The 15,674-nt window shown below is 44.2% G+C and overlaps 1 protein-coding gene across 1 annotated transcript; it reads right to left on the reverse strand.

Annotated features, from left to right (window-relative positions):
* Window positions 1–6,636: 6,636 nt before the first annotated feature.
* On the reverse strand, window positions 6,637–8,400 carry LOC102769707 (PWWP domain-containing protein MUM1L1). The gene has a single exon (XM_006766964.1). The coding sequence runs from the start codon at window positions 8,260–8,262 to the stop codon at window positions 6,637–6,639; it is 1,626 nt and encodes a 541-aa protein (XP_006767027.1). The 5' UTR covers window positions 8,263–8,400.
* Window positions 8,401–15,674: the final 7,274 nt, after the last annotated feature.

The raw sequence follows: 15,674 nt of genomic DNA on the forward strand, positions 1-15,674 counted from the left end.
TTCTTTCAGTAATTGCCAAGGTCTATATTTGCTTAAGCGACTTCTAGCAGGTCAGGGAAGTGACTGTTTATAAAACAGCAGTAGCTGAGCTATTTCTTCAGGCTTCTTTGCCTTGTCCTGGATCTTCTTTCCGTGGTTTCAGGATTCTGTCGTGGGGCTGCGGGCCCAGCTGGTACTTCATCCACAGAACCGTTAGATATTGCCTCCAAGATGGCTGCTGGTCAGAAATGTTGGCACAAGGTGGTTTTAACAGGCTCAGTGTTTCTCAAATCCCTCTGGTTGGAATCTCTCCTTTTGACTTGTAACATGGAGTGGTAGTGAGCTGAGATTCGAATGCTTAGCTAGTTTTTCTTGTTCCTTTTAAAACATTTTTTAAATTTTATTTTTAAATACAGTGAGGAAGGGAGAGGGAGAGAGAAACATCAATGATGGGAGAGAATCATTGATTGGCTGCCTCCTGCATGCCTCAAACTGGGGATCAAACCCACAACCCAGGCATGTGCCCTGCCAGGGAATCGAACTGTGACCTCCTGGTTCATAGGTTGACACTCAAACCACTGAGCCACACTGGCCGGGCTAAAACATTTTTAATGATGGTAAAATACACATAAAATTTACCACCTTAAGCATTTTAAGTGGATAGTTTAGTAGTGTTAAGTACATTCACAGTGTTGTATAACCAAACTCGACCTTTTTCATCTTGCATGACTGAAACTCTTGTCCCCATTAAATACTAACTGTTCATCCCTCTACCCAGCCCCTAGTACCCACCATTCTACTTTCTGTCTTTATGAATTTGACTACCCTAGGGACCTCACAGAGGTGAAATCACATACTGTTTGTCCTTTTGTGTCTGCTTATTTTACTTAGCACAATGTCCACAAGGTTCATCCATGTTGTAGCGTGTGGTAGAATGTCCTTTCTTTTCTTTCTTCTTTCTTTTTTTTTTTTGCTAATCCTCACCTGAGGACATTTTTGCATTGCTTTTCAGAGAGAGTGGAAGGGAGTGGGGAGAGACACACACAGAGAGAAGCATCAATGTGAGAGAGATATATCAATTGGTTGCCTCCTGCACACACCCTGACCAGGGCTGGGGATCGAGCCTGCAACTGAGGTACTTGCCCTTGACCGGAATCAAACCCAGGGCCCTTCAGTCTGTGGGCTGATGCTCTATCCACTAAGCCAAACCGACTAGGACAGGAAAGTTTTATTGAATTATACACTTTAGTATTTGTTCTTTCCTTTGCTTTGGCTTTAATCTTTGGGGACTCCTATTATATGTATTAGATTTTTTGGGGCCTGTCTTCTGTATTAGTAATTTTCTCTCAAATCCTCTTCATCTCTTTACTCATCATTCCTCCTTACAAATTCCCTTATTTTTCTTCTATTTCTCTTAAGCCATGATCTGCTGTATTTACTCACTCCTGGACTCCTTTAAAATTAGTCTGAATTTCAGAAATTAAAAAAAATCTTTTAAACCTTTTATCTTTAATTACGTTAATTCTATCATCTCAGTTTTGAGTTTTTCTAATTCTGATGTATGTTGTTCTTTTGCATCTTCTATAATTTTATTAATGCCTTTAGCTTGCTTTACAAATGAAGGATTGTAGTCCCATGTGTTTTGTGCACATATCTTTCTGGGATGCTAATGGTGGAGGGACATTATTCTGCTTTGTATTCTCTCTTTTATTTTAATAACTTTGTATGATATTTCCCTTTGATCTTATTCTGTTACTCATTTTCACCCAAAATTAGTTTTCCTGCACTTGTAGAAAGGAGGTAAAGGATAGATTTTCGATTTTTCCATATGAAGTCTGCCCTCTTCTGTTGATTTTGAGAACTGTTACATTATGCCAGCTTACTTGTGATTTTCTCCATTTGTTCTCTTCCCTCACATTTATCTGGAACTTCTCTTTTCTTTGTCCCTAGTGTTCCTGTCTTGCTTCACCTGTATTCTATTCCCAGTAGTTTCTCCTCACTGCAAGTCTTCGTCCTGGAAGTGGGTTTTGAGGGATAATTGGGCCTAGTCTGTCCCAGCCTCTTTAGACCTTTATGGTGATGGCAAGCCCTCCCTAGATTCTGACTTCTGGAACACTGTGGGTTCCTGGAACAAAGGCCATCTGCCCCTTCCTTTCTGTGTGCCCAGTTGCTAACACAGGGGCTGGCCTCACAGAAAAGAACAGCTACCCAAGGGGTGAATGAATAGGTCAGCAGCAAACCCCCACACAATGCACCCCAGGACCCATCTCCTGGAGGGGAAAGCACTAGGCCTGAGGCCCGTCTTGGTAAACAATGAAAGTAACAGACCTCCAGATGTGTCCTTGTCCCTTCCTCTGAGCAGGTGTGCCCTACAGAGGTGAAAGGTGGTTTCATCTAGGTTTGCTGGGGCCCGAGTCACCTGAAGGAGGGGCAGGATGATGCTTGCTTGCCTCTCAGTCACTGCCTCCTTCCTTCCCTCTCCTTCTCCCTCCCTCTCACCTGCTCTCCCTCCAGGTCCTTTTGGCCTTGGCATTCCACTGGCCCCCAGGCATCTCCCTCTCTTTGGGGGGTTTCTAGAGACCTGTATCAGCAGGCACTTTCCCACAGTCAGAGCCCAGGGGTTTGAGGTATGTGGGGGGCTCGCCCTCAGTCCCCAGGTACCAGGGGTCTTTGCCCCTCCCCAGTGTGGCTTGGCTCTTCCCCCACATATTCCCACTATTGCCCCTGCTGGAGCCTCCCAGAGGCCACTTGAGCTACTCTACCTGTCCTTCTGCTAATCCAGGGGATTTGCCTGGCGCAGCTGGTGCGGGGGGAGGGGGGAGAGGCATGCATATCTCCTGCCCCTCTCAAGGGCCCCTTTCCTCCATCTACTCCCTCTTCACTCCTAGCACAGCTCCATTCTGGGAAGATCAGGAGCGGACCCTGGAACTGGAGCCCCCACGCTGGGCAGTCTCCCTGTCAGGCAGACCTGGGGGTGCAGGAACACAGATGAATACATGCGTGCCCAGCTCACTGCCACCAGGGAAAGGGTCTGCTGGGGCCAGGGAGCAACAGGCCAGCCTGCCCTTCCCCAGGCGCCATCTCAACCCCAGGCAGCCCTCCCGACTCGGTGCCACACAGCAATTCTGCATATGCCTCCTGGGCGTGATCCTCACTGCTGACATGTGACCTTTCTGGTGTCTTGATTGGATCTAGATTTAACGAGGTGTCCAGGCAGATCTTCCATCACTGCTGCACCTCGGGTATTCCTGTTCTCCTCTCAACCATGACTTCTCTGCCTAGTGTCTGCTGTCCCCTTGCACATGCAGCATTGCCTCAGGCCAGAGCCTCATGAAGAATCTCCTTAGAGACTTCCCTGGTCCTGTCTAGCTCTTTCCTCTCGTGTCTGCTCTGCACATTCCAGGCTCTTCTAAGGCAGAGGATCACAGCAATGGTGGGGTGCAATGTGGCCTACTGATGCCAATGGGGAAAGTAGCCACTTCAGCTCCTTGGTCCCACTTTTTAAAAATTTTAAATATATTTTTGTTGATTTCAGAGAGGAAGGGATAGGGAAAGCGATAGAACAATGATGGGAGAGAATCATTGATCAGCTGCCTCCTGCATGCAACACACTGGGGATTGAGCCCACAACCCGGGCATGTGCCCTGACTGGGAACTGAAGTGTGACCTCCTGATTCATAGGTCAGTGCTCAACCACTGAGCCACACCGGCAGGGCCTTGGTTCCACTTTCCAGTGGTAGGTGATGGGAGGGCTAACCACTGTGTAAGGGTTGGAAGCGAAGTCCAGCTCTCCTCTTTTGAGCCACAGCCATCCAGCATCTTCTCTTCCAGGGTACACATCCCAACCTCCCTTGGCTTTGCTTTGTGACTCCAGTGGGTGCCTTTGCCATTCTGGTCACTTTCTTATAGGAAATATTTTTGTCCTGATTCCTTTTAAAATGTACCTGAGGCAAGATGTGACACTCCAGGGCTGGTTCAACCAGAGTCAAGGAGAGTGGAACAATGCTCTTCCTCCTTGCCTATGGCCTGTGCTCCCAAGGGTTAGAGGATTGCTAATGCCCAGGTGAGGGTTCAGGGAATTCTGGGTATTTTATGGTCTCATGCTCATCACCTTACAGGTCTCGGAGGTCCACTATTTTTTTTTGAGACCCACACACGGATTTGGAGACCTGTGAAAGCTGTGCATGCCTTCTCGATGCAATCAGGTCCTCTCCCCTCACCCCAAAGCCAACAGACAGCCATGATCTCACAAATGTGGGGAAACCTGGGGTTCTGATGCCACAGATAAGCCATAAGTCCATGAAACTGATAAACATTTCTCACTAAGAAGAAGTACTGCATCTCAATCATCTTAGAAATTAGTGTCACCTGGAGCACAAGACTGTGATCTCCTTTCTACCGCACTTGAAATTTATCCTCAGAGCAGAGTCCTAAACCATATCTTCTTTGTTCTACTGGCTTACAATGCTATGAATGAGTGAGTGAATGAATGCATAATGTAGGGAAGAAAAGATTAGAATGTGGAGATAGATATGGCTCCATGAGAAAGCTGAAGTTCAGTGATGCATTTAACTAAGAGAAACACGGTGTTATAGCTGAGCTAAAATGTGCTGTTCCGCGTATAAGGTCAACATAGAACATAGAGGTGGTATGTTTCCAAGTACGTCCTGTGACCATGAGGATGTCATGTGTGTGGACTGGACTGGGAAGAATGCCCCAGACACCAACTCTTAGTCAGTGTCCTAAAGGATTCTGTTGGGCATGAAGCTTCTGCAATCTGGAAGACCCTCTTGGAAAATGATAAAATGAGCATGAAAGCAAATGTTTATTTAGAATGAGGAAAAATTCATAATGAACTTTAAAAGATGACTGCGAAACCACCAAAGTATATACATGTGTGTGTATTTTAGACATTCCAACTATGTAGTTGTAGAGCCTGAAATAGGATGAAGCAGAGGCTCTAGGTCAGTGATTCTCAACTTTCTGGCCCTTTAAATATAGTTCCTCATGTTGTGACCCAACCATAAAATTATTTTTGTTGCTACTTCATAACTGTAATGTTGCTACTGTTATGAATCATAATGTAAATATCCGATATGCAGGATGGTCTTAGGCAACCCCTGTGAAAGGGTCGTTCAACCGCCAAAGGGGTCGCGACCCACAGGTTGAGAACTGCTGCTCTAGGTGAAAGATACAGTGATTCTATGGTGAGTCAAAAAAGCTTGCTTTTACGAATTTCACCCCCCCAAAAAATCACTTGGCCATGGGAACACATAGCATGGGCCCATGAGTGATAGGTGACTTCCCATAAGAATAAAAATGCACTCAGACTCATGTTAAGCTTTTACTGTTTATTTTCATAACAAAATTTAAAAGTAAACTCCATTTTCTAAACTTTTTTTAAAAGAAGTATTATAACAAGTGAATAGAACATTTAATGGGCTTCAGGATTGATCTTTTAATGCTTCCTTATATAATGACAACAGCCACTTTTAGGTAGAATCTTTTGTGAAACCCTTTCCCCAGCTCCCACATCCTGATGCACTTATTCCTTGAGCAGCCTGGACTGACTTACCAGTCTGCATCTTACACTGTTGGAACCTGTCAGAGATAGTTGACGAGTAAGTCAAAAGATAAAGCTTGCTTGCTTTAAGACAAATGACTGCTTTTCAGGGGACAGTTCCAGAACAAAGTGCTTGATTTCTTCCAATTTTATGCTAATAAGATGAGCTCCTCATAGTCCTAGGTCTAGAGCAGCTGGACGGTGTGTATAATGACTTTAGTTGCCTTCCACGTGGGGAGAGACAGCTTATATAGAGGATCAAGTAAGTCACTGTCACTGAGGAAGGCAGCCAGACAGCTTGTCTGTTTTAGGAAAACATTCGGCCATTGAAGAGCTACTCCCATAAGTGAAGTATCATGGAAATGAAGAGTTAACAACGTTGCACAGGTGGACCAAGTACTTATTATCCACATGTGGGCTACAGGCAGATGATCCATTCATCTGGTCTGGATTTCAGTTTGCTTTTCCAAGAACCATCTGACAGCAGTGATAATACACAGAAAACAATTCTGTCATTGGTTTCAGCTCTCAGGGCTGTTCTTCCTGACCGCCAAACAAACACACACAGCGGGGAAGACTCTCAGAAATTATCTTAGGAAGGAATGCAATTGTTTATACAAATATATCACAAAAAGAGTGAGCAGCTCATATGATGTGTCTGTAAAATACATCTCAGATTTTAAAAAATTGTTGCTTAATACCTGCTACCAGGGCTCTTTCATATATTGCAAGAGTGTGTGTCATATACTAAAATATGAAGTATAGATAGTCAAAAATAATTTTATGAAAATGCCTGGACATTTACACATCTGAATAAGCAGAGAGAAGTACAACTGTTGGCAATATTTTACCAAATTAATTCGCGAAGAGTGGGAAATGGTCATGACTGTGCCACTCAAAAATGCCAGAGATGGACCCAAAATGAATTGAGTACATTTCCGAGTTTCCAGAATGACTTTATGCGCTATAGAAAATGGAGGGATCACGTTTTGTGCAGCCAGGGTTTCTAACTAATGATACAAATGAGAGTCTCTCTGTGGAGGGGGAGAGTTATCTAGCCCTGCCCCTGATTGCTGGTCTCTTGTTTATTTTCTTCAAGATATTTTTATCAAAGAGTTCTTTTTCCCGGTAATGCACAGGGGGCCCTTGAAGGTACTTTTCTTCTGCCTTCTACTCACTTTGTCATCTCTGGTCAGACTCAACTTGTTCTTGTCTATGTGCTTGTAGATCTCCTGTAGATGCTGCATCACAACATCCAACTGGTCTTCATCCTCCAGGTAGGTTTCAACGCAGATCACGTACCTGCTTGAATTCAGAAAGGACGTCAGCCACTTGGACTGCTTCCTGCCTTTGAGGATGTCCAGAAGGTGGTGGTCGGCCCCCTTCCTTTTCACGATGAAGTCCACGAGCTTCTGGTTGTCTCGGTCCCAAGCGGCCTTCATGCGGTCAGGGAGGATCTTCTTGCGGGGCCTCCTCCCATCCGGGGAGCTCTCCTCCTCAGAATCTTCCAGGTCTGCGTAATTCACCTTTGGGAAGGCAATGTACAGCTCCCCCTCTTGGACGGCTCTCCTCAGTGGGTAGCTGATGTCGGCAGCATAGTAGGGGAGGAAAGAGCCTGCAAAAGACCCCTGAGCGAGCCCTTCTCTGTAGTGAGAAATCAGGGAGAAGCACCAGTCCACGCTCTGCTCATACACCTTCCTGGCTCTCTTCAGCAGCTTCTCCTTTGCTTTGCATTCCAGGTGCTTTAATCTCCGAAGAGGCACTTGAAGGCCCCTCTGGTCATGGTGCATGTCTGCCTCAATCGGAAGCACCCTGGCCGTCCGCTCTGTGTGGTTCACACTCTTGACTACTGCTGGCCAAAACGGGTGATTTTGAAATTTAAACCAGACCATCATTCCTGTTTCAATGGGACACTGCTCCTGTGGGAAGGCCATGCTTGTCGCTTGTCCCATTCCCTTGGTGACCTTCTTCTTAAGAGTGGTTGTTGGGTGAACAGCCTTGGAGTCAACTGAAGGCTGCCGTTTTTTCCGTTCTTTCTTAAACACGGGTCCCCACTGCTTCCTTACTTTGCCTGCTAAACAGGATGAAAAACGCGGACTGGGCTTAGGGGCGCTGCAGGATGGCGCTGCCCCTTCTGAGCCTGACGCTTGGACACCTTCTTCAGGGTCTTCAATGCTCCCGGAGGAGGGAGGGCCTTCAGAGGAGACAGCCAGGGTCTTCCGGCAGGTGCCGCGTGGTGCCTTTCTTTTCCGGGCCTTGGGCACAGTGACGCTCAAACTAGGTGGCTGAAAAGGAAGGATGCCTCCCTCTTGAGCACCTGCAACTTCCTCCTTGGTTGTGACATGCCTGGAACGAGCTCTTGAGGTGCCTGTCTTTGCCTGGCCCTCTGTCTCATGCTCATCTTCTGAAATTGGTGGGAAGTTGGGGCACATGCTGCGGCTCTGTGGGGGCCTCCCTCGCCTTCTCTTTGGAGCAGGAGTGAGGGGGGTGTGCACCTGGGATTTGTCACCTTCGGGGGCATCCTCACCCTCTGAACCTACCAACAATGACTTGGGGTTTTTACTTTTCCTGAGACTTCTCTGTGAGTTCTCTTTGGGCTTTGGAAACTTTTTATGAGATCGCTTCTGGGGTCCCTTTTGAGACATCGTAGGGGTCTCTGGATCATCGGATGCCCTTGCTGCACCCAAGTTTGCTCTCTCTTTCAGAATCTCCAGTGCCATAGTAAGAGCACTTTTGTAGGCCTCTCCCTCTCCTGTTGGGACTCTGGCTGTGGTCTGGGCCCCTAGCAAGGAGGTAATAGACTCAATTTGAGACTCATCAAGGATCTTTATGTCTCTGTTTTACACTTTCATTTTTTTACCCACTGAGAGTATTTGAACTTCTAGAGAACATATCTTTTTCCCCTTACTTTTTGGTGAGGTTTCAGATCTGGACAAAACCCTTGCTGGCCAAAAGCAGCCTTTCCAATTGCATAAGACATACTCAGGATCCATTATGATGGGACTTGGGTAGCTGAGAAGTAACTAACGGAGGTAGAGGGGCCCGGCTGTCACGCACACAACTACAGCAGGTGTCCCGTAGACGGTGTTCTTCACCACAGCTTTCTGCCTAGGACGAAAGAGAGTTTACCCCTTGTGTGGCCTGTGTTCCACCTGAATCTTCCAGAAATGCTGGAACTCGTGTTTTGACAAACTACACTGGAGAATACTGGAATACGGAAAAGGGAAAGGAGTATCAGAAAGCTCTTTTGTGGAAGTAGAAAAAGTTGGTCATTGAAAACTAATGCTATATAATAAAACCCTAATATGCATATAGGGTCGCTATGATGCGCACTGACCACCAGGGGGCAGACGCTCAATGCAGGAGCTGCCCCCTGGTGGTCAGTGTGCCCCCATAGCGGGAGTGCCTTTCAGCCAGAAGCCGGGTTCACAGCTGGCGAGTGTAGTAGTGGTGGCGGGAACCTCTCCTGCCTCTGCAGCAGGCGGGCAGTAAGGAGGGAGCAGTCCCAGACTGGGAAAGCTCCAGGGAATCAGGCCTAAGCCGGCAGGCGGACATTCCCCCAAGAGGTCCAGGACTGTGAGAGGGTGCAGGCCAGACTGAGGGACCTCCCCCCTTATGCATTGGGCCTCCAGTAAGAGAAATATAAAGAAGGTGTAACAGACTAGATTGGCAGGGAAGGGGGTGTGTGTGCAGGATACACGCCCACTATCTTAGGGGAAATATACAGAAGATACCAGGAGAGTTTTATAGCCTAATGAACCCAACTCTGTGCCCTATTTGTTGCTACTGCATATTAAAGGGCACCTGTGTGAGGAGGTGGGTATCATGTCCTGGATTTAATTTGTGTTATTGCTCATCTTGGGCCTTTTGTGCTCCTGCTGGGGCTCATGCTAGGGGAATGCTTCAGTGTTTATTTTCTGGTATGCTAGTGCTACCCTGTGCACCCAAGGAAGCCAGAATGATCTCTGACCCACAGATACTGGGTGTCAGCACAATATCATGTTCAAGAGCGTGAGCTTAGAATCCAGAAGTTCAGGAAGCTCATATGGTGGTTAGAGGTGTTCCCCTTCTTAAGGATTGCTGCAGTCTCAAGCCGTTGGCTGGGACCTGCACCTCTCCATTTCTCTATGGTGCTGCCACCCCCACCACCCCAGCACCAAATGAATGTGAAGTAGTGACTGTAGAGGGAGGAGCAACATAAACCACACCTCAAACGTCAACATGAAATCAATGATTGCAATGAAATGTGTAGTAAAATGAGAAAGTCTTACCAATCTCCGTGGTAGGTGTGGTTCTGTGAGCAGGGTCTGTTGATCTACAAACTCCAACTGTTGGGCTTCTGAAGGGCACTGCCCTTCCAGGGATCAAATGGCACCAAATGCCGATACTCAGGACCAGTACGCCTCTATGTCAACCTAGAAAATGCAAGAGAGATAGGAAACTAAGCCAATGGAATGAGGATTGACTCATCACTTTCCCTTCCGCAACTCTGGAATGCATGCTATTCTTAAAGAGAAATATTAGTTACATCTCATGTATAATATAGATGTCATGTTTCTTTTCATCCTTCCTTTCCATTTCAAAATATTTACACCTTATACTACTTAGTTTATGCTAATCCCTCCTTTTTCACAACAGAGCAAATTACTACTTTCATAATAGTGTTCGACTGTCTTGGACGCATGGATTATTTCAAAGTAGTAGCATGAGTGTGTGAGTGTGTGTGTGTATGTGTGATACAAACATGGGTGTGCTGTAATGTGTGTGTTGTTTTGTGTATCTAAAGAAACATTATTAAATGGGCTTTTGGAGAATATAAAATGTGTGAGAGCCATAGCTAAGATCTGGAAACAGCCTAAGTGCCCATCAGTAGATGAATGGATTAGAAAACTGTGGTACATCTACACGATGGAATACTATGCTGCTCTAAAAAGGAAGGAACTCTTACCATTTGCAACGGCATGGATGGAACTGGAGAGCATTATGCTAAGTGAAATAAGACAGTCAATGAAGGAAAAATACAACATGATCTCACTCATTTATGGATAATAAAGACCATTATAAACTGATGAACAAAAATAGTTATCCCATTAGCTGAGTTCATGCTAAGTAAATCAATGTATTGATAGGATATAGTGACACAACAACTGTGAAGAGAAAATTAAGTAACATGTAAACTTGTAAAACTTTATAAACATGTGGATAACTATCTAAATAAATATGAATTGTTTTTTAAAATAAAAAAAAAAAATGTGTGAGTGATATATGCAGGAGTCAACATATTATATGAATATATGTTTTATTCTTCAACCAAGGATATGTTTTTATTTATTTTGAGAGAGAGAGGAATGGAAGGAGAGAGAGAGAAACATGGATGTGAGAAAGAAATGCCTGGTTCATAGGTTCTACTTTTCTGTATACATGGTACAGATGTGCATTATAATTCACTTATAGATTTCAGCTCATCCATTATCAGCCTCAAATAATGTGCTTCATAAGAGGAAATGCTATTTCTGTAATACACGGCTGCATGTTCAGCTTTGTTCACACACACTCATAGAGAGAACACGAACTACACCAGGACTAAATGTACATAATTTGGACATAACCTGCACAGCCTTTGTCTTGGACCAGGGTGAGCAATCCTGCAGGCGTCAGGCTCCCTTCTTAGAGGATTTGGTGAACCTGCTTTCAGAGCACAGGTGTCACGTGGAGACAGAACAGAACAAGGAAGGATAAACAGGTGACTCAGTCACTGCAGTGTCCCTGCAGCAAGACCTGCCAGCCCATCACACAACACAGGAGTGCCTGCGTCACCTCAGTCCCCACCACAGAGCAACCGACATCCCAAGACGCATGTACACACACATACACACACACACACTCACATACTCACACACACACACTCGGAGTGACATTAGAGAAACAGATGCCTGATATTGATGCATGCAATCCATGCTCTCTGCCTCCACACATGCATATGTAAATGGTTCTGCTTGTAGTCCTGGATGCTATTTTCAGCTCCTCTTCATTCCTTATTTTAAAAACACAGGTGGAAATCCTAAAATGATGTTAATTTTTCATTGTTGACACTGTTACAGATTTCCCCCCATGAAAAAGACTAAACATTAGTAATCAAATACCTAGGATTGCTTACTGAAATATATACTGCACAGACTGTAGAATTTTTATTCTGTTTATACACATATTCTATAACATATGAAACAGCTTTTAAATTGTACATTTTGACTATTTTCTTGTATTCACAGTTTTGTACATCTTTTCAACTATCACTTTAATGGATCTATTTCAAGAGACAACCAAAATATCAACTACAGTTATGTTTCTAATTACTAAAGCAATACATCCTTATGAGACAAATGAATGGAAGTGTGCTGAATGAAAACAGTAAATAGTCCTCCTGTCTTATACTTTGGCCCATGGTCCAAACATCTTCCTTTAAGTGTTGGTGCATACTCTTTCATATGAAAAGATGATTTCTTTTCATATTTTATACTAAGAGGAGTACAACTGTCTCCTCTCCCTTTAAAGATGTGTACAGGGCCCTGACCGGTTTGGCTCAGTGGATGGAGCATGGCCCTGCAGACTGAAGGGTCCCGGGTTTGATTCTGGTCAGGGGCATGTACCTTGGTTGCGGGCACATCCCCAGTAGGGGGTGTGCAAGAGGCAGCTGATTCATGTTTCTCTCTCATCGATGTTTCTGACTCTCTATCCCTCTCCTTTCCTCTCTGTAAAAAACCAATAAAATATTTAAAAAAAGATGTGTACAGGTAGGTGGATAGATACATGATGGATGGTTGAATAGATAGACAGATAGATGATAAGTAGATAGATGACAGAGAGAATACTATGTAAATATCCTCTTTTGCACACCAGGCACAGTGCGTTAAACCCAGAACATTGAACAACACCAAACTAACATTTCAAATAACCCCAAAGCCACAGAGGGCTTGGATGCGAAAATGCTTCCAAAGTGTTAATTTATAATGAAATCAAACTTCCTGCAGAGAGAGAATACACAGAAGAAAACAGAAGGGGGGCAGGATAAACAGCAACTCCACAATCTCTAACTTCATAGTGAATTTCAGACCATCAGGAAATAAAGTTATGAAATGGACTAGCTTCCATTTTTCAGGTCCTGGTATAACTTTTGTTCCATGTTATCTGCTCTTTGATTGAGCAATCAAAGAAGCGGATGACATAGAGCTTTCATCTCTCCAATCAGCAGCCATGATTTTCGGGAGAATTACTTGGAAGGTATAGTCATTCACTCCCTTCCCCAGTGAGGCCTGCAACCACTTGTGAGGGAAATAGGAAAGAAAACAGTGCTATGAAGGTGTTGTGTCCAAACGAGGGCACTTTTCTTGAGCTGAGCCCAGCACCTCTCCTCAGGCAGAAATTCTCTCATCTTCACCCCAATCCCCTGCCCGCCCATCAACGGTTATTAGCTGTTTAGTGGAGCTGCTGTGAAGCTGTAGGGTTTGTGATTCTCATTGTCCCCAAAACATGTATTTCCATAAAAAAGATGAGGTGGAAGTTCCCTTACTTATTATAAAGCACACTTTATAAAATATGTTATGAAGAAAACACATTCTTGCCTTTTTTGCACCTCTCCATTGCCAGATGAATTGGCATAAACTTTCACACATATTTCCTTTAAGCTTTTAAGATTTCATGGGACTTGCAGTCATCATACAGATATTGGCATGGGAAACTGAGGTATGACCAAGCAGAAAAAAGGGGTTAAGAGTCTGAAGTCATATTTAAATTTCCAAGGACTCATTAAGCGACACTGTTTGACTTCTTTAACCATTGTTTACATATACTTTTAATTAAAATTTTATTTTGAGATAAATAAAGATTCACAGTTGGCTGTAAGAAATCATTATAACAGTAATAATAATAATAAAGATTTCATTGGGGCTTGAATTCCAGTTGTAGACTGGTTGGTGAAAATTGATACAATTGAACTGTTTTTCATATGTGGTTCACTAGTTTCATAAATGCCTAGGAGGCACTCCTACCTGGAGATCTGGGCTGGTCTTATACATATTTAAATAGCAAATATTACAAACTAAAAAATCATGAACTGTCCTCAGTTTTCTCAAAGAAATTACAAAAGTTAAACTTCTTTCTCACCTGCATATGATAAGCTCTGATTCTAAATACACATACTCCTCCCAATTTCCAAGCTCTGCCTCCCAATTTTTCCTTAACAAACAAGCAGAAACTCACCTCTAGAGCCATCTATTCAGAGAAAGAGAAGCATGAGCATTTGAGCAAAGGACTACACAAAGTTTCCCATCAGCGCCTTATTGTAAGACTGGAGTGAATTCTCTCCCTTTCCTTTGGCAAACTCTGGTGGCTCCTCCCATCCAGTGGACCAGCTTACTTTCAAAGATGCTATTATCCCTCCCGTTCCTATTACCTGCCACGGGGAGACCTCCTCCCGTGTCCTCTATAACTAGTGAACTCGCACACAGCATTAGGGTAAAGAAGTCAGGGCAGAATCAAAGATGCTGTTATCCCTCCCATTCCTATTACTTGCCACGGGGAGAACTACCGTGTCCTCTATAACTAGTGAACTTGCACACAGCATTAGGGTAAAGAAGTCAGGGAAGCCTTTACCACAAGTGAGACCTCCATAATTAAAACAGCCTGAGAGTGAATGAGATGTGTATTTCAGAACCTCATGATTTCCCTGTGTTGTGCATAAGGAGAAAGAGGTGCCCTTGTTCACAGGGTAAGTCATTGCATTGTACTCATCACAACAACATTGAACATAGGCCAGGAGCTTGCTCCCCACGGAGAAAGACTACCAAGTCTAGTCTAGTCAACAAGGGTATGCTATGTATTCAGCACAAAGACTGAGGCAGACCTTCATGTATTCTGACTCAGACCAATTCAGTACAAGTTATATGCTTTACATCAATTGCAACTCACATGGGGAGAGATGCTGTCCCCTTTATCTTTGAGAATGATAGACAGGCAAATACAAAAAAAAAAAAAGTCTCCAATGGTCAATAGAAATGTCACGATGCGGTTCCATCCCAAAGAGAAGAGGAATGAGGATGGAAGTGGGTGCTTAAGGTATATGTTATTTTTCAAATCGTGTTGCAGAATATTCCAGGAAGGACAGTTTGCAAATAACATATGCACCAAAATTGTACCTTACAGAGTGTCTAAGGGGAGAGGAAATGAAATATTGGATGCAAGTAAATCAAAAGAAAGCAAGTGTAGCAAAATGGTAACATACATACCATTGTATAAAATGCAACCAGAATATATTTGAAATGTCTTGAGGTATATTTTATATGATCAAAGGAAATATTCATCATTAAAATGTATGTACCTCTCCACATGGGAGATATTCAACTATAGCAGTCCAATAAGAGAGAGGAGGGTTGCAGAATGTGCCAAGGAATAATAGCCAACAATTTCCCAAGGTAAAGAAATACTTCAAATGGTAAATTTCATGTTCCCAACCACGAGCTTAACTCATTAGCGTGCACACAAACACACACACACACACACACATAGAAATACTTGCACACAGTTACACAAGCACACATACAAACACACATATGCTCTTCATAGCAAAACTTTTATAAACCAAAATGAAATTCAAGACCTTAAAAGCAAAGAGAGAAAAACCAACATTATATTACATGATATTAGGCAGGATCTTCTTATTATTTTCATTAGGGAGAGCTTGAAAGAATATGTTGGAACCCAGGAGAACCAAAGAGGAGGGGGCAATGAGACACTAAGAAGAGTGCCATGGCAAGAGGAGTGGGCACATGTAGCTCTGGAAAAGCCAGGGGAAGAGGCGGTGGTTCTGAGAACTCATGACCTGAGAGGAAGAGACCTCAGAGCTTGAGTTCAGAACTCTAAGAAAGGGGTGCTGCCCAGCTCTATGCGGTTTCTCAAGGAGGTCAGGGGAGGGATGCAGGAAACACCAGACCCATCCTGGTGATGATGGGGAAAAGCGATGAGCTCCAGCCACAGCGCCAGGATCTGAGAGGGACCACCCTCGCTCTCAACCTGGGACGCCGCTGTCTTAGGAGAGGGTTCACCACTCTGCTGGTGCTGGTCCCTACTGAAATCAAAT

Source organism: Myotis davidii, unplaced genomic scaffold (assembly GCF_000327345.1).
Source record: "Myotis davidii unplaced genomic scaffold, ASM32734v1 scaffold462, whole genome shotgun sequence".
Classification (NCBI taxonomy): domain Eukaryota; kingdom Metazoa; phylum Chordata; class Mammalia; order Chiroptera; family Vespertilionidae; genus Myotis; species Myotis davidii.